A 21,205-nucleotide genomic window follows, 5' to 3' on the forward strand; every position below is an offset into this window, starting at 1 on the left:
ATAGGCGAGCCCAGTACGCTGGGAGTTGGGCGTGTCCGGGGCGTAAGCCCCGATGGCCGAGGCGTAAGTCTCACGGAACTAAGCCACACACATAAGTCTAGGGGCGTTTTACGAGTGCTCAATCCCGAGGCGAGTCCCAATTCTGCCTTTTAAAACAGACATTGAAACGACACGTGGAGTGCCTTTGATGGATGTCTACAAAGTGTGGATTCGAGAAAAATGAGTTAGGAGACCATTTAAAACGCATTAAAGACTTGACATAGCCTAGAGAATATTTAATAGAAAATTTCTTCAGGTATTGAAGACCATTTATGCAGTCGATTTTGAGGGAAACATTTCGATCGTAGGCTTCAGAGGAGGTTCACAATCGCAACCAACCGTTGGAAGGGTAGTTAACGGACTACCTTCCGACTTTATTGTGCATTCTTTAAGTGAACTATGGGTGATGGTTCGAGATGGAATTGCAACGAACCTCAAAACGAACACATATGGTGCTACACAATTTGATGTTTACAAGGTTGATGTGGATAAGGAGAGTTATGAGGAGGTTTTTGATTTAGGGAACAGGGCACTCTTCCTTGGCTTTAATGCCACTTTGGCTGTTGAACAATATGAATATTTTAAGGGCAACCGTGTATATTTTACAGATTATTGTTCTTCGTCATACTTCCACAGTGAAAGAGGAGGTGGCAAGGACCTGGGCATATACTACTATCTAGATGGCAACATTAAACCCCACTATACCTACCACAGATTCAGTCCACCAATATGGATCTTCAACAGTCCTTTCTCAGTTTAGTATTGATTCAGAATTAATATACTTTGCTAACTGTGTTGCGAACTACTTTTTAGTTCGTCTTTATTTCCTAGCTTTCTTTTTGTTGGAATTGCATGTAATTCTCTTTTGGTAGTAGTTAAATTACTTGTTTGTCTTTAATTCTTTGCTTTCTTTCTGTCGGAATTACATGCTATACAAGATTGTGGTGCTAGTTACATGCTATAATTTAAGTATTTTCCCTAGACAAATATCATCTCAAATCGAAATACACTAATCACAGGACTAGAAAACAAATAGTAACGAAAAGAAGATCTCATCTCATGTCAGCATAATGAGATAAGGAAACTAGACAAGCATTCAAAAATATCGCATGAACTATTAAAGTTGAAGATGAAAAAGATGATTGATTCCACAGCATGTAGAATGCCTATTACTTGACTGGAGGGAACTGGGAAGTTTGATGAGCATTCAAAAACTTGATCAGTTTTGTTTCCTTTACTGCTATTTACATGAAATTCGTCACAGTTGAACAAATCACCAGAGTATTATTCAAGGTATCTTACTGACAAGTAGAAAAGAACACAGACTCCTTATCCTTTCATGAGATCGGCATACATTGACCGATGAATAACATGTTGAGGCGAGACAATTGCACCGTTAACACGAAGTTGTCGCAGAAAATCCACTCGCACTGATTTGAACTGATATCGCTGCAGTAAAAAAGTAACATTTGAATAGATGGGAAGGAAAGAGAAGTTCAGATAACATATAGACCGTGTAATAACATGGGGAACAGGAATGACTGTTATGCTTGGTATCTATTGCAGTGAAAAGACAGAGAGAAGAGCCAATCACTTCTTTCAGACTCTCAATTGGTGAAAATCTTGGCATCTTTTTCTCATTACTGTTGTGGCCACAGTCTGGTTTACCAGCATATGCCTTTGACCGCATCAACAGTTCACATTTCCCCGGGCGGGGCTTGTGGGGGGGGGGGGGGAACTTATTGAAATAGGTAAATATGTAACTCTATCTGAAATGTAGCTTCAATGATAAACCTAATGATCCTTGCCAACCCAGTAAATACTATTAGAGGATTAAAACGTTACCATTAATAGAGGTGTTCTACAAAAAAGAGAAAAAAGAAAAAAGGAAGAGGAAATAACACCAAAAAAGAGATCATATAAAGCGGAGCTGACACACAAAAAAAAATCGAAATGTAAACCCAACATAAAAACCTGTTGTACAGCTTACACATAACTTTTACAGCATATGTAGAAGTAAAATGGAATAAGCAGAGTAGCAATGGAAAAAAAAACAAAGATATTAAAATGATCGAAGGCTACCTTTAATTTCCATTCAAAATCAAAGGAATGGTAGAAAGGATCCAAAAGTGTGATCTGATCTTCTTCTTTGATCTGTCAACAGGAGTAGTTTGTAATGTGAAAATCTAAGGGGAATGCGAGCAACTGAAGATCAGCAAGTACTCCAACAATTAATGTAAAATAGAATTCTCAGTAGTCACTGTATATCTATCTACTCTCTGCTCTCTCTCAAACAAAAAGATGGTTTATTACACAGTCAACTTTTCTTTTGTCTTTTCTTTCTTTCATTTATAATTCATTTCGTCTTTTTATCCTGCGTAAACACAGGAAAATTGGAACATACCACAATCCTGTATAGCATAATTTAAGGATGTCACAAATTTATTAACATGATCAAAAATTTAGTTGGATGGAGATATTGGATCTAAAATCAGCTCTTCAATATAATGTGAAACTCTAATGGAATACAAAGGGCAGTCTTTGCTTTCTAAATCTCTTATTTAATGGAACAAATACTGGGGATAATCTGCAAACATTTACTATTCCAACCAGGGGCGGAGGTTCGGTTGAACCCAGTAATTTTGGTTCAAACTTTGTATTTGTCTAAAAAAATTCATTAAATATGTACAATTTATTAATATAGAACCCAGTAACTTAATATGATTAGAATCTCGAACCCACAAACTTAAAATCCTGGCTCCGCCTCTGATTCCAACTTTGTGTACATTATATTCCAAGTGTGTAATTCACTATATTAGTATTCACTAAGTATTGTAACTTAATAAGATTTTTCTTCCAAGAAGGGAAAGTAGAGGAGAAATGATCACTTGTTGCCGGACATACTTCCACTTTAGCAGCAAAGTAACTAAGAAAAGAATATGTGAACTGTGCCTGTTGCTTAGAACTGTACTTAAAAACTGATCACATTCGTTTAAGTAACAGAGATTAGACCAAAGGTGTTACTTACTGCAGTGCCGCGTATTCCGTAAACAGTAATTACAAAACATGTGCGGTCAGAATCACAGACGACATAGTATCTGCAGAAGAAGAGTAGAAGTTGAGACAAGATAGTAGCTGCAGATTGTGGGGCAGCTCTGGGAGGGGGGAAGTGACAGAATCAACTCTTCTAAGGTAAGGTAACTTACATTGGTCTTTTGCTCGGATTCTTAACTGAAAACAGAACTTTTCCTGTGATTGCTTTTCCTTCATTAAGACCTTCAGTTAGGCGATCGACAGTAGCTCTCTCATAAGAAGGATCCACTACAAGAAAGTATTTTGCCCATTTTATGGATTACAAGCTTAATCCAATATCACGCTGTTTTTTGGAAAGGAAAAATATCTAAGACCCATATATAAAGCTTACATTCAACAGAAGCAAGTGATGATGCTAGCGAATCAACAGTAGGCAGAGATGATGATGTTGGAGAAGAAAGCTGCTTAGCATCATTCAGTTTCTGAAAGACAGGATCAAGTTATCCAACTACCTTCACAATCTCATGCATAAAAAGACATGTAATATGCATAAAAATGACATGTAATCTGAGAAAACCTCCTGTGTTTTATTGATATTTAATATACTGAATGCATAAAGCTATTCTTGGAATTAGTACCTTCAACATTTTTGAGTCCCTTTCTTAATCTTTTTTAACTGTCTTACTAGAATCCTGTTTCCCTTGCATTTGATTTTCCTAGCTGCCCTTTATACTTATCAAGGATTTCAAAGCCAAAATTTGAAGATACAGAGCAGTACTTGATAGCATCTCAAAATACTATCGTACTGAATTTTCTGTGGTATTAGGATGTGAAACACATCAGGAATATGTAATTCTGATGATGGAAGCAGAGTTACCTCATGCTTGAGTTCCACAGGGGTGACAGGCAATATGCATGAATTAGAGTCACAACTATATAATCTTACCTTAAGCAAAGAGTCTACATCATCAAGAACATCGCACAGATTTGACGCTTGCTCTATAGCTTTAATACTAGGATCCAATAATCCAGCACTTTCAAATCCAGATAGGGCCATCCAATAGTTCTCCAGAAACTTGTACGTCTGTTGAACCAAGTTACAGAATCACAAAAAACATGGTATTGAAATTTTGAGGAGGCAAATGAAAATAAGGATATATAAGCAGATATGAAATGTCACGGTGAAGAAAATAGATGCTTTCTTTTGAATATACTCTTGAAGTTTCATGACTAAGCATAAACATGCTCAAGTTGCCAAGATATAAGTATAATTCAAGCACATGAAAAGCTCCACAGATAGATATTTTGCTATTTAGTTCTCTCTTTGTTTCCAGTGAATCAGGAAGCCTTTTATTACATGCTTCCAGGAACTATTTAAACATTCAGGTACATAAAAGTTATGTGCTAGAACAATTGGAAATAAGAATTGGTATATAGCCTTACCATCGAACAGTTGAAACACAATTCAGCACTGCGCATCATCTTTTGGTCTTTCGCCTGAAATAGAACACAAAATTAGAGGGCCTGAGTAAGAAATGCAGACAAAACAACCTTAAGGGGATATAAGATAGTTCTGAAGTCCATGAGGTAAATTATAAGAGGAAGACAGCAAAGTAGGCTTATTGTGGGAAGCTTTACGCAAAGATAAACTGGCAAGAAGCATACTCACAGCATTCTTGTATGCTTTTAATGACTGATAAAGCATATCATGATCCCAAGCTCCAGTCAGAAAATAGGCAGTGAGACATGCATTTCCTAGGGCATCTGGCAAAAAAAATGAATGATCATTCAAGAAACCTGAGTTTGGATGTAACTAAATCATGATAATGGATATTCAATCTTATCAGTTACGAAACCAACTCCACCAAAAATATTGTAAATTTGTCAAAGCAGGAAACTGAAATAACTGAGCTTGCAAATGAAATACGATATGCAATTTGCACGTCATGTACTAGATTCATGCAACTTTTTATGTACATATTCAAGAGCGTCTACTAGTTTATAAGTATATGCTCCAGATCACCTACATAGTTTCAGTTCCTTCAGTTTTGTGTTCTACAGAAGTTATCTGGTACGTTTAAATTATGGGATTACATGTGGTCTCAGTTACATAGTAAGCACAGGTGGTCTCAGGTATATATCTAAGTTACATGTTGAGAATCCTGGGATTAGAAATTGATTTAATTTGCTACCATATCCTTCAAAGTAAGTGGAGAAAATTACACGCACCATTATAAGGTGAGTATACCAGCATGTGTATCACATTAAAAAGAAATCCCTCTTTCCTTTAGCATGTATAATGTGATAAATAAGAGCAAAAAGACATGCTTAGTGGACATTCAGACTTCGCGACATAGTTGATAAGCACATTTTTCAGGATCATATTAGAACAAATTAAAACAGTAAATCGTAGAGTGGCGCAGCTCAGTTTAATCATAGACAGTTAATTTTCAGTCCCTGACATTTTTTGGTTCTTCTTCCTCCTTCCCTTTACTATTTAATTTTATCAAGTTTATGACCAACAAACTTATTATTCTTCCTTAAAGCGGTATACGTTTTCAGGAACTGCTACTTAATGTATCAATAGCAAGTATATCCAAGAATTACAAAATGCAGTCTTACACCATGATATTCCATCCCGGATATCCAGAGCAATTGCTTCCTTGGCATGCTTAATACTTTCAGCAATGATTTCTTCTGGATCTTCAACCTCTGGAAAGTTGAATACAATCAATTAATACTACAGGCACTCTCTAAGAAAATGTGACTACATAATTAAGGTTCAAAATTCAAAATGCTAGAAGTTCCAAAGGAAGTACAAAAGTTTACCTATTTCACCAGTGCACTGTCGTCTTTCGAGTACTGATAATTGACGTAATAGCTCCAAATTTTTCGGATCCTGAAAACAACAAATACAAATATATCCATCAGAATTTTCAAGAACTAAATTGATCACCAACAAAACTCTAATTAAAATCCAAGAAGCAGCATATAAAATGACCTGTTCAAGGCCTAATTTAAAGCAACTTTTAGCTTTATCAAGATCTCCTCGTTTCCAAACACAAGTTCCTAAGCATATCCATGCATCCACCATATAACTATTCAACTGAAGCTGTTACACAAATCAGCAGTCATGAAAATGAATCATAAAAAGAATAACTAATTAGACATATAAATGTGAAATTTCCTTTGAAATTTACTCACAGCTTCTGTTAAACTTTGCTCTGCTTCCTTATTATAACCAGGAGACACATCCAGAAACTTCCCTCTCAAGTACAAATACATCGCGTTATCCTCCTGCGATTGCCGCTTCTCTACTCAACATAAAAAAACATTATTAAAACCACAAATTACATTCAAAACACTAGAGATTACGTCGATAATTAAGATATTTAATTACGTTTCGATGCTTTTTCAACTTTACGTTATCGAACTCATTCAATGCGTTCTCCGAAGAATTCAAGTACAAGTATATCGGTTGATCTTCTCACGTTTGCTTTTTTTTTTCTTTTTCTTTTTATAAAACATGATTTAAACCAAAAAAAAATACATTAAAAAAAAGAGATTAATCGTGTAAAGCAATTACAGAACTTCAGAGTCCAAATTCAATGCATCTGAATAAATACAGTAACATTTTTAAACTCGGAATTCAATGCATTTTTCTAAGAATTCAATTACCTTTAGGAATAGCGTCGAGTAATTGGATAGCACGATCAGCTTGTTCTTTCAGGACAGCAATTTTTTCCTGACGACTTGGGAGGAAATAGTGATTGCGAAAATCATTGATTACTTTAGCGAATTCAATCACCTGTGAAAACACATTCTCTCCTCCCGCGTCTCCTCCGGCGTCTCCTCCGGCAGAACTGCTCATTTTCTCCGGTAAAGAAAAAACGAAGTGAAAAACAGTTGAAATGTATGTGAAAGCGTGAAGAGTACTGAAGTCTGCAACTGGGAAGTTATACGGTTATGGTTATTTGGGGGAAATTTTTTTGTTTAAATAAGCAGACACGTTTTCTTTGCCTGTAATTTTCAGAAATTATAGATTCACCCCTAATATTCTCCGTTATGCTTCTTTACTTCCTTTTTCCTTCTAATTAACTTGCTATCAAGTCCTTACTAAGTATTTGGTCTTATTCATGAATAGAACATTTAATATGTTACTTATAAAATTTTCTTGAAAATTTTATTTAATCCGATGAAAGATTATCATGATTTCGGATAATGTAATATTTAATATTTCATATTCAGAATTGATTGTATACAAATATCTTGAAAATTTTATTTAATCCGCTAAAAGATTATCATGATCTATGATAACGTGATATTTTAATACTAATTGCAGTTAGAACTTAATTATATTTATTTATAGGATTTGATATTGAAATCTCTTTAGAAGATTGAATCCAATAATATAATAGTGAAGTATTTAATATTGAGAATTTGATCATCTGTATCTAATATGATGTTGTGTTTGAATATCGTTGGAAATTTAAATTCTCTTTTTTATTACCCTTTTCCTCTCGACCTCCCCTAAATATTTAAAAGAGTAGCTTATTTTGGGAGTGGACAAGCATTAACATAGCATTAGTCGGTTGAATTGTGCGGTTGTGCCCAATTACACGGTGTGCCGTTGTCCATTATTTCTTATTTGGGCATGAAAGTTCATATTGCAATTTTGGAAAGCAGTACAACAAGAGTTGGGCACACAGGTTGAGTTGAGTACAACATTCCATCCCCAGACGGACGGACAGTCCGAGCGCATCATTCAGGTTTTCGAAGATACGCTACACGCTTGTATTATAAATTTCAGAAGTTCTTGGGATTAGTTTCTACCGCTTGGAGAGTTTGCCTATAACAACAACTACAATCGAGTATTCAGATAGCTTCTTATGAGACCTTATATGCAAAGCGGTATCGATCTCTAGTTGGTTGGTTTGAGCCGGGAGGTGTCATCTTTAATTACTAATCAAATAGTAGGAAGAATTGGAAAAAAAAATTAAGTCGATTGACAGTCACTATGACCAAATTTTAGAGCGAAAATGGCATACAACAAACATTACATACTTGTAAAATTCAAAAGGATTTTAGTAAACATGAATTTATTAAATGAAAGGCATGAATCCAATAATATTCACAAGAACATATCATAATAACTGTATTTTAATCAACAAAGAAAAAATGTGGAAGTTAACAAACTATAATAGGAAGTGAGAAAAAAGAATAAGGAAATTAAATTTCTGGGGCCTAAGCGTAAATAATGAAACTATATGACTACCTACCTCTCCTAACAGCTTTTTCCCGCCCAATTTCTTTATGCCACGTTTTATTTCTCTTTTTTGATAATTCTAATCTCTTTCTCTAATCTCTTCAGTTATTGATAATTTTCAGATTTAGTCCTTGTAATATTTGGCTAAGCACTTTAACCTTTAATTAACTAAAATATATGTTTCTTTTATATAAGAAATATGTGATATTCAGATTATTTCTGAAACTATATAATTATACATGTGAAGAAACTCTTTTTTTGAATGGTTAAACTTCCAAAGTTTGTAACATAATTGAAAAATAATTTTCATATGTATTTAACAGAGAACATTGCGGCAAATTTCGTACTGATTATTTTCAATTTTTATTTTGTACGTTAAAATATTTTATTTAATACATATTCCAATTGTTAAAGAAACGAATTATACACACCAACGATTGTAGCCTGTCTCAATAAAAGCCAAATAGTACACCTAGTAGCAATAATACAGATTTACATAGATAAGGACTAAAACTGGGAGGAAAACAAGGAAAATTAGTAGTAAGCCAGGGACCAAACTCCCCATTTTTCTTCTTTTGTAAAAAAAACAGATACCAACAGAACAATTAGTTTCATGGAATTTGGACAAAAGAAGACAAGTAATCAGAATGGTAGATAGTAAGACTACTACAAAGAGAACATATAGGGCATTCTATGTTGCACGGACTGTTGCCACACCCATGTCGGATCCTCCAAAATACATTATTTTTGGAGGATCTAACACGCACCTGACGATATTTTTCAAGAGCAACATAGAGGGCATTCGCTTCACGTGCATCATCTACTTAGAAAAAATCATATCAAATCCAAATGCTTTGACTGGTGGGAGGTTTGATGAGCATTCTAGAAATTTGATCATTAGTTTTGTTTTCTTTACTACTATTTACATGAAAAGCCATCTCAGTTGAACAAATCACCAGTATTATTCTTTGTTATCTACACACAGATGTAAGAGAACACAGACTTCTTATGCTTCCTTGGATTCGGGGTACATTGCACACACAATTACTCTGTTTACATGAAGTTGTTAGCACTTGTTGCAGTAAATCGACTCGCATTTGATAACTTAATGACACACTCACTGTCTTTAATGCTCTTATCATTGTTGCATTATATTAAGTGAAACTCTATAAATTTGATTTAGAATGTCAGGGGTAGATAAGTGGCCAGTACGAGACTAGTAAAGCTTGATTTACGTCCCCCAAAATTTTTAATAATGGATTTTATAATTTTTTCAAATTAGACAATATTAATGTTTGTAGAAAAAAAAATTGTAAAAAAAAGGCGTCTACTCTTAAATAGTAAAAAAAATTAAAATTTTGATTTAAATTACTTAAATCTTCATATAGTAAATATATTTTTTACGACAATATCAAAGGTAACATATTGCAAATACATGTCAAACATCTCATTTATTTAAAAAAAAAAATCTAATATAAATAATAATATCACTATGTGAAGTTAAAGACTTTATGTCATTTAAGAATATATACTATAAACACAAGTATGAAAAAAATGACAAGATTGATTTATTTATTTTTTGCATATATGTGTGTATACGTACTAATAAAAAATGTATAAGGCCTCTTATTAAAATTTGGCTTTAGGCCACTAATTTTATGGAGCCGCTCTTGCCAAGTAGTGGTACATTGCAGCATTATGTGCCGATTTCCTAGCTTCTGCAAATTTCATGTAAAATTCATCAATACCTTGTAGAATTTCGCTTTCGGTCATTAAATTAATGAGAATTTAACGATTATTAATTACCTAGTTATTGCGACCAAAAATACTCACGCAAGTATACGTGGTCGCCAAATAATAGAGTAGTGAGTAGAGTATCGTTGCCGCGAAGACTTATGATTAGCTTATGACTGATTCAAACTCAATTAACTTATTGATTCAAGAGATTTCTCACAAAATATAGAAGGGACTAATTTACTACTTAAAATTATCAAGCAATAAATTAACTAGAAATCAACTGAAATAAATAGCAATTTCAAATAACAATCAATAGGAGAGGATATTCTAGAGTCACGGGTTAGCTAACAATCATGTTGTGTTCTTGGCTTAAAATGACTAATTGATTTATCTGAATTGTTGATTGACAGGGTTGATATTACTCATAAGAATTTGTCGAGTCCTTACTCGTCTATTCAAGTTAACTTAATACCTATATGATTATAGAATTAAGATTAACAAGAATGCATTTACAATTCATGTATTTCAACTAAGCTATGCAATTAGGTATATGTCTTAGGTTCAAGGACTTACTCTATTTAATTCTATATGCAATCTAGAGTTCCTACTTTCGAGTTCAACTCTAGATTCGTAGATAGTATTTCATTGTTAGCTACTCAGCAAAATAATTAAAAATAGAATTAAATAAACAACCCAATATGATAAAATCAACTTCGTCAAATTAAACTTCAAACATCAACATTCATGTTTCACCCACGACCCTAGAACAATAGGATTCTTAGACACTCATGTTCATACAATCATCAAAAATAAGGTTTTCAAACATAAAATCAATGAGTACTAGAAAAGGGATGGAAGAATTGATCAAATCCGTGCGCCCAAGTGTTTTGCCCGTTTGTTCTCCTCTCAAAGTCACGTTGCCCTCTTCAAAATAGGTTTAGGTTGGCTTTTATATCAGTTGGGGCGTCTTGGGGTTAAAATAGCCGAGTCCTAGTCGAAACAGGACAACTTTGTGTTCCGAGCGTCCAGGGCAGCGTGGGGCACTGGCCCTGGTGCCCAAAATATTTTGATTCTGTAAATTGCACCCCGCACTGGCTGTGGCCCTTAAATTCCTTTTTTACTTTTTCTTCCCAATTTCACTCCAATTCGCGTCATTTCGTCCCAATTGTATCTGAATGATTCCTACACATAGAAATACCACAAATGAGCACAAATCATCATATTATATATCTCAAATCTTCGAGGCATGAGCAAAATGCCAGGCGATATATATCAAAATATGCATACATTAAGTCGATTATCAATACCCCACACTTAGACTCTTGCTCGTTCTCGAGCAATGGAACTATATTAATCCCCCAAAACGTATTTATCACTATGAAAGAGCACTTCATAATTAATTCAATCAAACACCCTACCTTTGGACTATGATCGATATCGGTAATTAAGTATGAACACGCGAATTTCACATTCTGACCGCTTTTAAGCTAGCCCAAGTATATACAATGATATTCAGACAACTCGTGCAACCTCTCCACAACCACCTCACATCAAGAGATGACTCGTTACACTAAGCATCCTCAACTCACGTACGCACTCAACAAAAGAAAGTGTACAACATCACCAATCCGTCATGAGACCAAGTGCCCTCACCACAAACAAAGTAGTGAATATCAAAGTCCACACATTCAAATATGTCATTGAACATTTATTTAAGGACATCACACAATTGAACAAAATTCACTCACTCTCACAAAGAGTTCATGTGTATCTCGTGGTCGTATCATAAGTTTGCCCGTAGTGTATATCTCTACTAATCTAATCTAGCCAAATCTAGGATCAATTAGGACTTCAAGGTTGTAATGCAGGCTAAGGGACGGGTAGGATATATTTAGAAATAGTGACTAACCCTCCTAAGCACTTTAATACACTACACTCACAAATCAAACACCTTTTTTCAACCTATTCACTTATCATACGCCATATATAACATAGCCCTATTTTCAATTAAGCACCTCTATGGATTCACTAGAAAGCGTGAGAAAGATTAGGAGGTGAGTATCTTTCTGCATTATTTGAACTTTTATTTGTTTCTTCTTGCAACATTTTTTTTCTTTTTTTTTTCACACACTCCATGCATTGAAGTTCATAAGCTAGTGATCTTTATTCATAATTTTAGTGCACCTTAAGGGCCCTTCCATGGTTCCACTCAAAAGTAACTCCCCAATCTCTCCCCTTACTTCTTTTAGCGACTAAGTGTCTTAGAAGGTAAAGGTTCAACAATCTCGAATCAAGAACAAAGTAGGAGTAGGGCTTGTAATGTGGGTGCCAAGGAAACGGTCTATAGGCTCAAAAGGGTTAACTACGGATAGATTTTATTTATGGTAAGCAGTAAAGCTCAAAAAGATCAAAGAAGGCTTAAAATCATTTTTCAAACCAAGCATCACCTAGAATTTCACTTCAACTCACATACTGGACAAGTTTTAGACACAAGTACAATGACATGGACTACACAAAAATCTCACCTCACACATGGCACATGACTCACTAAGGACGGTTTCATTCCGACTCTCTACTGTCACGACCCAAAACCTGACCCGTCGTGATGGCTCCTATAGTGAAACTAGGTCAGCCTCAACTCAACAATCAACCCAATAATAATAAGTTTGAAAATATTTACGGAAGTTTTTAACAGTAAAAGAACTATTTGAAACATAAGAAATTCTAAGATTAGATACAATCCAGCCCAAAACCGGGGTGTCACTTAGTGTATGAGCGTCTAAGAAAAATACATAATCTATTATAATGTCTAAGGGAGCAACTGAAATACAACTGGAAAGTAAGGTGGAGAGTCAAGGCATGCGAACGTCGTGCAGATACCTCAATAATTTTCTAAGTCAAAAGCCTCAATCAACAACTGTCACTGGATCCAAAAGTGTCCGAATCTGCACACAAGGTGCGGGGGGTAACGTGAGTACACCAACTCAGTAAGTAAGAAGTCCAACCTATGGATTGATAGGTAGTGGCGAACTCAACCTTGTTGATACCCAACTTTTTCATATATTTTTTATATGCATAAATACCTTCAAAATAGTATATATATATATATAAACATGCACAAGGGTTTTATATTTTTTTTCAAATTTTAAGGATTTAAATTAATTTATTTCCTTCCCTTTTATTCATTAAATTCTCAATAATTATTCCTCAAATTAGTGTTGTGGTAATTTAGTCATTTAATTTATATATTTATGCCAAAATATGGTTAAAATATTTTTATGCATTTTTATAATTGCATTTTTGTATTTTTAAAGCTAAATTGCATATAATTACAATATTAATGTATAATTATATTTATATGCGTAAAATTGATATCCTATATTTTTAAATGTTAAATAACTATTTTAAATCATTTTAGTAAATGAAATTATTTTCCAAAAATTATTTATTAATTAGTATAAATTATATAGTGAAAATTGGCTATTTAAAATATAGTCAGATGTGCATTTCAATTGTAGCCCAATTTAAACCTAACCCCAACCCAATTTCGTATTAAAAATACCCGACCCAAGCCCTGAACCCACCTACCCGACCCAAAGCCATATTAAATCCTGGCCGTTGATCTAAAAGATCAACGGCCCTCGTCCGTTCTTACCATTTTTAATTTCAACGACCCCTAACCCTAGCTCATTATTCAGATACCACCGCCTCTGTATTCTCTCATCTCCTCCCCTCTCTCAACCACTCAACCTAACCCTAGCTCCTTCAACCGCCGACCTTCTTCTCCAGTGATCTCCCTTCAACTCCTAAGCCTCCAATGGCTCCTCTAATGCTATGCTTGCCTTCTCTAAGGTCTTCAAGGGCCCTGGACCATGCCGACTTGCATCTAGGGTTTGCTATTTGTCTGTTCTTGGCTACTTCAGTGTGATTTCAAGCAAAATTATGTTGTGCTTGTTACGATCCTTGGGATTCTAGATAGGTTCCTTCATCTCTATTTGGGTTTCTTCTAAAACACTAATTTCTGCCTACATCTTCTAGATCTTTACAATTTTAAAATGATTTGAGTTTGTTTCTTTAGTATTTTACACTGTTCTTGGGACTTTTTTAAAAGAATCATCGATTTCAAAGGGTTTTCACCTTCTTCTAAAATTAGAATTTTCAGAACTCCTTTTAAAACTTTGTTTAAACTGATTCCTTATGTTTAAACTTCCATCTCTTGCATATTTTGACTGATTCTATGATTTTTCTACCTTTTCAACTCGCCCATATTGAAAGCCCTAATTTTCTAGGCTTCTTCGTTTGATTCTGTGTATTAGCATGACTGCTCATTTCTTGTTTGAGTTTCTGTGACTATCTTGCTTCGAATATGTTCTTAATGAGTTTTACAGGCAGACTAGCAAGGAGGAACGGTGCACCTTCATTGAATGAGAAAACAAGAGTCCAGAGAAAGAAGTAGTGTCATGTTTATGTAATTTAGTTGATGCTAGTTTGTAGGAGAAGTATAGTACACAACTTTCTGAACATTTCTTTTGTGTTTTTATTGTAGCAGACCTTTTGTTTTGTTAATTTCGCTTCGACCAAAAATGAAATCGGAGCTCATTTGTTCAATATGATATCATTTATGCTTGAAGAAACGGCGTCGAAACATAAGAAAAACGAGCGCAACACAACTCAAACCTATTCAAAACTCACTCGAGGCCCTCGGGACCTCAACCAATAATTCCAACAAGTTATATATCACTACTCGAACTTAGTTGGACCTCCAAAACACCCAAAACAACACCAAAACACCAAATCAACCTCGAATTCAAGCATAAGAACTTCTAAACTTCCAACTTTTTGCCAATTCAAGCCTAATTCTACCACAGACCTCCAAATTATATTCCGGACACACTCCTAAATCTAAAGTCACCCAACGAAGCCAATAGAATCATAAAAATCCAAATTTGAATTCGTTTACTTATAAGTCAACTTGCAGTTGACTTTTCTAACTTAACTTTCTAACTAAGAGACTAAGTGTTCATTTCACTCCAAAACTACTCTGAACCCAAACCTACCAACTCGATACAACTCAACACAGTTGAACAACACATAAATAAGCATATATGGGAGAAATGGGTCTATAACTCTCAAAATGAACGATTGGGTCATTACATCTTCCCCCTCTTAAATAAATGTTTGTCCTCGAACGTGCCCAGAATTGTTCTAAAAGTCATTCCATCCAGCCACTATTTTCACTAATGGGGACACTATCGAACATATAAGTCCACAAGCACGCGCTCACACAATTAACACCTCAGTGCTTAAACTACCGTCAAACCCAGCCTTAAGTCCTCCAGACTGGCCCAACATCAACATACAAAAATCACCTCTCACACCTCATCCAGGGAATCACAAGCCGTCGTTGCACAACTGATATCGAGCGCTCATGTGCGCATATGAATGCGTGGAAGGAATTCAAAGAGTTACACTTTAAGCTGAATCAATATTGCACGATAAGAATTCGAGAAGGTGAAGTTTTCCTAAAGGTTCTACAACCTCTCGAAGATAAGTACAAACGTCTTCGTACCGATCCGCAAGACTATACTAAATCCGTTCATGACTCGTGAGACCTATGTAACCTAGGCTCTGATACCAACTTGTCACGACTCAAAATCTAACCATGGTCGTGATGGCGCCTATCGTGTTACAAGGCAAGCCTACTTCCGAAAATATTACTACTAAACCGATTATAAGAAATTAATAAAATATGTCAACATTTAAATTTTTCATAAACTAAATCAACTCTAAATATAATATAGGAAAATACGGAAATGAGCCCCAAACATCGGGGTGTCACTAAGCCATGAGCGTCTAAAACTATAAATTAAGATATATAAACTGTCTAACTATCCAAAAGAAGAAATGACAAGAGGAGTAACAAGGTCCTACGGACACTAGCAACTACCTTGCAATCTCCACAGATAGCCGGCCTGAACTCAACGATCAACGCGCTCTAACTCACATGGATCTGCACATAAAGTGCAGGGTGTAGTATGCGTACAACCGACTCAGTAGTAACAGAAATAACTAAGGAACTGAGCAGTAGTGACGAGCTAAGTAAAACAGTCCAATTATTTATTTTCATAATTTAAAAATAAACAGGTAAATTCCATAACTTAGTAAATGCCACAAAGAAATTTAACATATAAATGCAATAACAACATAAATAAATTCAACCTCACAGCAGTGTCACTTCATCACTCATCACTCGCTCTCAACTCTCAACACACTCAAAACACTCAACACTCTACGCTCACTGGGGGTGTGTACAGACTCCGGAGGGGCTCCCAAAGCCCAAGCGCTAAGCACGGACAACTCACATGCCATCATATCAATACCTGAATCCGCACGGTCAACTCACGTGCTACGCAAACAACTCACATGCTATGGTATCAATACCTGGACCCGCACAGTCAGCTCACGTGCTATGCGGACAGCTCACGCGCTATGGTATTAATATCCTCATAATCAGGCACTCGGCCTCACTCAGTCATGTACCTCTCCAGCCTCACAATGCACCACCAATAAAGGGATACAACCCACATTAAGTATCGCAACATATCAGCAAAATAATAGAGGCTGAGTTAACATGTACAATAATTTCTATGTCTGAGTACAAATAACGTGAGCATGAATGAAGTCTAAATATGATCTCTAACATAAAGGCAAACAAGTTCACCAACAAGTAAATGCATAAATACATATAATGGTTATTAGGCCTCACAGCCTCACGGGACGGACCAAGTCTCAATCTTCGAGGTATACACCCACATGCCTGTCACCTAGCGTGGGTATCACCTCCAAACAATCACATGATATCAAATTCTTCGGGTATATACCTTCAAAGCTAGAGTTAAAACTGTTACTTACCTCAATAGCGTAAAATCTTACTCCGGATGTCCTCATCCCTCGACTCGGTCTTTAAGAGCTCCGAATCTATCCATAATCAGAATAATGTTATCAATATGGCCAGAGAATCGAATTCCACAATAAAAATTACAAAATAGGCCAAAAATTCAAAACCAGCCAAAACCCGGCTCCCAGGCCCACGTCTCAAAACTAGTCAAAAATGGTAGGATAATAAACCTCGTCCTCTCCCGAGTCTAACCATATAAAATTTATCAAAATAGGACTCTGTTTGGTCCCTCAAATCCCTACCTAAAACTCTCCAAAACTCAAATTCTAACTTCCTCAATTTCACTTTGAAATCATCAATCAAATCCCAAAAACGAAGATGGATTCATGAAATATAACCAAAACCGAGTAGAGAATGCTTACCCCAATTCCTATGGTGAAAATCGCCTCCAAAATCACCCAAATCCGAGCTCCCAAACTCAATATATGATTGAATGAACAAACCCTTGTTTTATATAATTTTCTGCCAGATATTCTTCCTCGTTTCCCGTGACAAACTATCTCGAAACTCATTTTTTTATACATCCAACAGATTCCTTGTGAAATTCTAATTAAGTTAGGCTTTTGAATCACTCAATTTGACCTTATAATGAATGAGATACGTTGGTTTCAATATTTACAAATAGTGCGGATTTTTAAATACGCCGTCGGTGACAATTTCGTACTTATTCTGAAAAATCTAACAACCTAATTCTTAGTAAAATGACCATAAAATCCCCATACGATGTCCAAATTCGACGATTCTTTTTGCTACGGGTCCGTAATTATGATACAGATCTAATTATTTAGTCAAAAAAGAAATCGGAGCTCATTTGTTCAATATGATATCATTTATGCTTGAAGAAACGACGTCGAGACATAAAAAACCGAGCGCAATACAACCCAAACCTATCCGAAACTCACCCGAGGCCCTCGGGACCTCAACCAATAATTCCAACAAGTCATACATCACTACTCGAACTTAGTAAAACCTCCGAAACACCCAAAACAACGCCAAAATACCAAATCAACCTCGAATTCTAGCCTAAGAACTTCTAAACTCCTAACTTTCACCAATTCACGCCTAATTCTATCACGGATCTTCAAATTACATTCCGGAAATACTCATAAGTCTAAAATCACCCAACGAAGCTAATCGAATCATAAAAATCCAAATCCAAATTCGTTTACTCCTAAGTCAACTTCCGGTTGACTTTTCTAACTTAGCTTTCAACTAAGAGACTAAGTGTTCATTTCACTCTAAAACTACTTCGAACTCAAAGCTACCAACTCGATACAACTCAATACAGCTGAACAACATATAAATAAGTATAGATGGGGGAAATGAGGCTATAACTCTCAGAACGACGACCAGGTCATTACACAAAAGACTATCTATTTTATAATAGTAAAAATATTTTAGAATTTAAAATTAAACTACTCAAATCTTCATATTAGTAAATAATTTTTTTTACAATAAAATCGAAGGTAATATATTACAAACACTTAAGATAATCCACACAAAACTCGAACTAAAAGTAAAACTAATATTCTAGAAACATATGGTAAGACTTATATCCATGGCCGAAGTGCCTAATAAGCCATTTGATACAAAATGCCTAATTTGTGTTCTTTTATCTTTTCTCTTTTTGAATATTTCCTTTTATTTAATCATAAACATACAACCGAGGCATTAGCGGCAGTTATCGTACATCTAATGGATAAAAAATTGAACTTAAAGATCCTTTTGGTAAATACACTCTAGTAATTTCTCAAGTTCTTTCACATTAATTATATAATTGGAAACAATTCTAGTAGAAACTCTTTCAGCTAATGGGCGCCCATGTGATTGCCAATTGTACTTTATAAGGCAGTCAGTTAAACGTTTCCAAGCATCCGCTATATTGGATCCAACTTAATCTAGACGATAAATCAATACTAGTAAGAAAAAGAAACTCTGCAAAATCAAATGAATAATTGCAAATTAGGCATCAAATTACAATATAAATGTATCTCTCACAGCTTCATACAGATGATACTCATCTTCTTTATTATAAACGGGAACCGCATCCAATAACTTTCCTCTTAGATATATTTTGACGTTCCGATTGCATTATTTCTGCGCAATTATGTTGATCACAATACATTATACGTGTTCGTTGTAACCCTATTTTTAAGATCTATAGTCAAACACATTCACACTAAAATGCATATACTCCTCGATTTTTATTTTAACTCCAAGTAATAATTTTTTTAAGAAAGTGAAAAGAGGCAAATGCTTCTCATCGTGCTTTTTTCTCCAGTATAGTAAAAAGTAAAAATAATTATATCAAGAGATCACATACACACACACTACTGCCACAACCTCTGCAGATAAAAATTCTCCCTGATCATTTTCTTTATTTAAGAGCTAAAAAATTCTCCCTGATCATTTTCTTTATTTAAGAGCTAACATAACATTAAAGGAAAATCTCAAGTAATATTAATTTAAATTTATTCATACAATTGGGAACAACAAACAAGAAAATATAAATGTGTACTGTCCGATTGGTGCTAGCGTATGGGCATGGTTAAGACCTATAAGGACCACAATAAATCAAATTAGGGATTTTTACACAAATAGCCAATTGGATTCTCGGTTTATTTTTTTATGATTTGTTTGGAAGGCCATCACGTAATTGGAATTAGTGTGTTACTAGGATAGTAATTATACAGCCTAGTAATTACAGTATTATAAGTATGACAGTCTATTTGTTTGTCATAGTGTAATTACAAGTGTATATTTTGGTTGCACAAGTGTAATTACACAGTTAGATTAAATTTTAAATATAAAATTAATTATTCAAAATTAAAATTTTATATTTAAAAAATATATGCCTTTATAAATGATATTAATTTTGAAATATATATTGTTTCTTGAAAATATATTAATTACTAATCATATGTTTGTACCTAATATCGTAAAAATAATTGATATATATATTTTAAAATTAATAATATTTTACTTTAATCAATTAAAAAAACTAAAAATACATATTTTGTAAGAATATCATGGACTATATGCTTGATAAGATGATTAATATTTATACATATAATATAATATTACTCAAATATTTTACGAAAAAATAATCTATCAATGCTAACTGAAAAATGAATGGCATGCAATCTGAATTATTAAGTAAATACTGCTAAAGCAATTAGAATGGAAGAAAAAATATAACATTTACTCAAAAAAAAAAAATAACACAATACTCTAATGTAAAATTACAACATAACATAAAATAAGTTTCAACATAAATTAATTAAATATATTTTACAAGAAAAGAAAAACAGAAGCCTATAACCACATTCAACAATGATATTTTATTTTAATGACATCACTCGTTATATGCTAAGTTTATTAATAATTTATTATTTCTAATATTATGAGGAGTAGTTTCAAAACTAGTATAAATTATGCTAAATAAAGAACATAAAAAATATAAGTAACTATATGGAATCTCAAAAATAAAGGTTGAAAATGAGAATATTATTTAAATATTAAAACTAATATGTAATTTTAACATAATTAAGTTTGCATATAATCTCATCAATTAACAAAATTCAACTTTAATGGCATCACTCATTATAAGTCAAGTTTGTGGATGACTTATTCTTTCTAAGATTACGACGTATAAATTTTTAGAAAAATTAGAATTATAATATAGTTAATTGTAATAAAAAAATAATTAAGAAGAAATAAAATATGAAAAATTATGTAGAAACACGTGAAGTAAAGGCTGGGAGATGAGAAATAAGAAAAAAATAATATTAAGAAAAAGAATTTAAGATGTTAAAAAATAAATTAAAAAGAAAAAAAATAGAAATAAAAAGTAAATTAAAAATAAAAGAAAAGAAATTCAAAAAATAATATGATAATTACACCATGTAATTACCGGCAATTCTCAACTCCTCCTTGAGAATTGCAAAGTGTAATTACATCCCCCTCAATTACACCCAATTACATGCTGACCATGTAATTATTTGGTGAGACAAATATGTCAAAACTATATAATTACATCCAATTACACCCAAATCCAATTACATGATGGCTTTTCAAATAGGCCCATAGCTTATGCACGATATACACATATTATATAATTTTCAGATGGTTTTAGTTTATGTTATTGGATGAACAACTATTTAGGTTAATCC

The 21,205-nt window shown here is 34.1% G+C and overlaps 1 protein-coding gene across 1 annotated transcript; it reads right to left on the reverse strand.

The window, feature by feature from the left end:
- Positions 1 to 1,183: 1,183 nt before the first annotated feature.
- LOC107766403 (uncharacterized) lies at positions 1,184 to 7,034 on the reverse strand. Its single transcript, XM_016585182.2, has 13 exons — positions 6,751 to 7,034; positions 6,277 to 6,386; positions 6,074 to 6,184; positions 5,902 to 5,971; positions 5,695 to 5,784; positions 4,742 to 4,836; positions 4,516 to 4,569; positions 4,019 to 4,156; positions 3,464 to 3,554; positions 3,246 to 3,360; positions 3,068 to 3,137; positions 2,122 to 2,193; positions 1,184 to 1,488 (listed from the first exon to the last, which is right to left on the reverse strand). Exons 1-13 carry the CDS (start codon positions 6,941 to 6,943, stop codon positions 1,369 to 1,371), a joined length of 1,329 nt encoding a protein of 442 aa, XP_016440668.1. The 5' UTR covers positions 6,944 to 7,034; the 3' UTR covers positions 1,184 to 1,368.
- Positions 7,035 to 21,205: the final 14,171 nt, after the last annotated feature.

Source organism: Nicotiana tabacum, chromosome 20, assembly GCF_000715075.1.
Source record: "Nicotiana tabacum cultivar K326 chromosome 20, ASM71507v2, whole genome shotgun sequence".
Classification (NCBI taxonomy): domain Eukaryota; kingdom Viridiplantae; phylum Streptophyta; class Magnoliopsida; order Solanales; family Solanaceae; genus Nicotiana; species Nicotiana tabacum.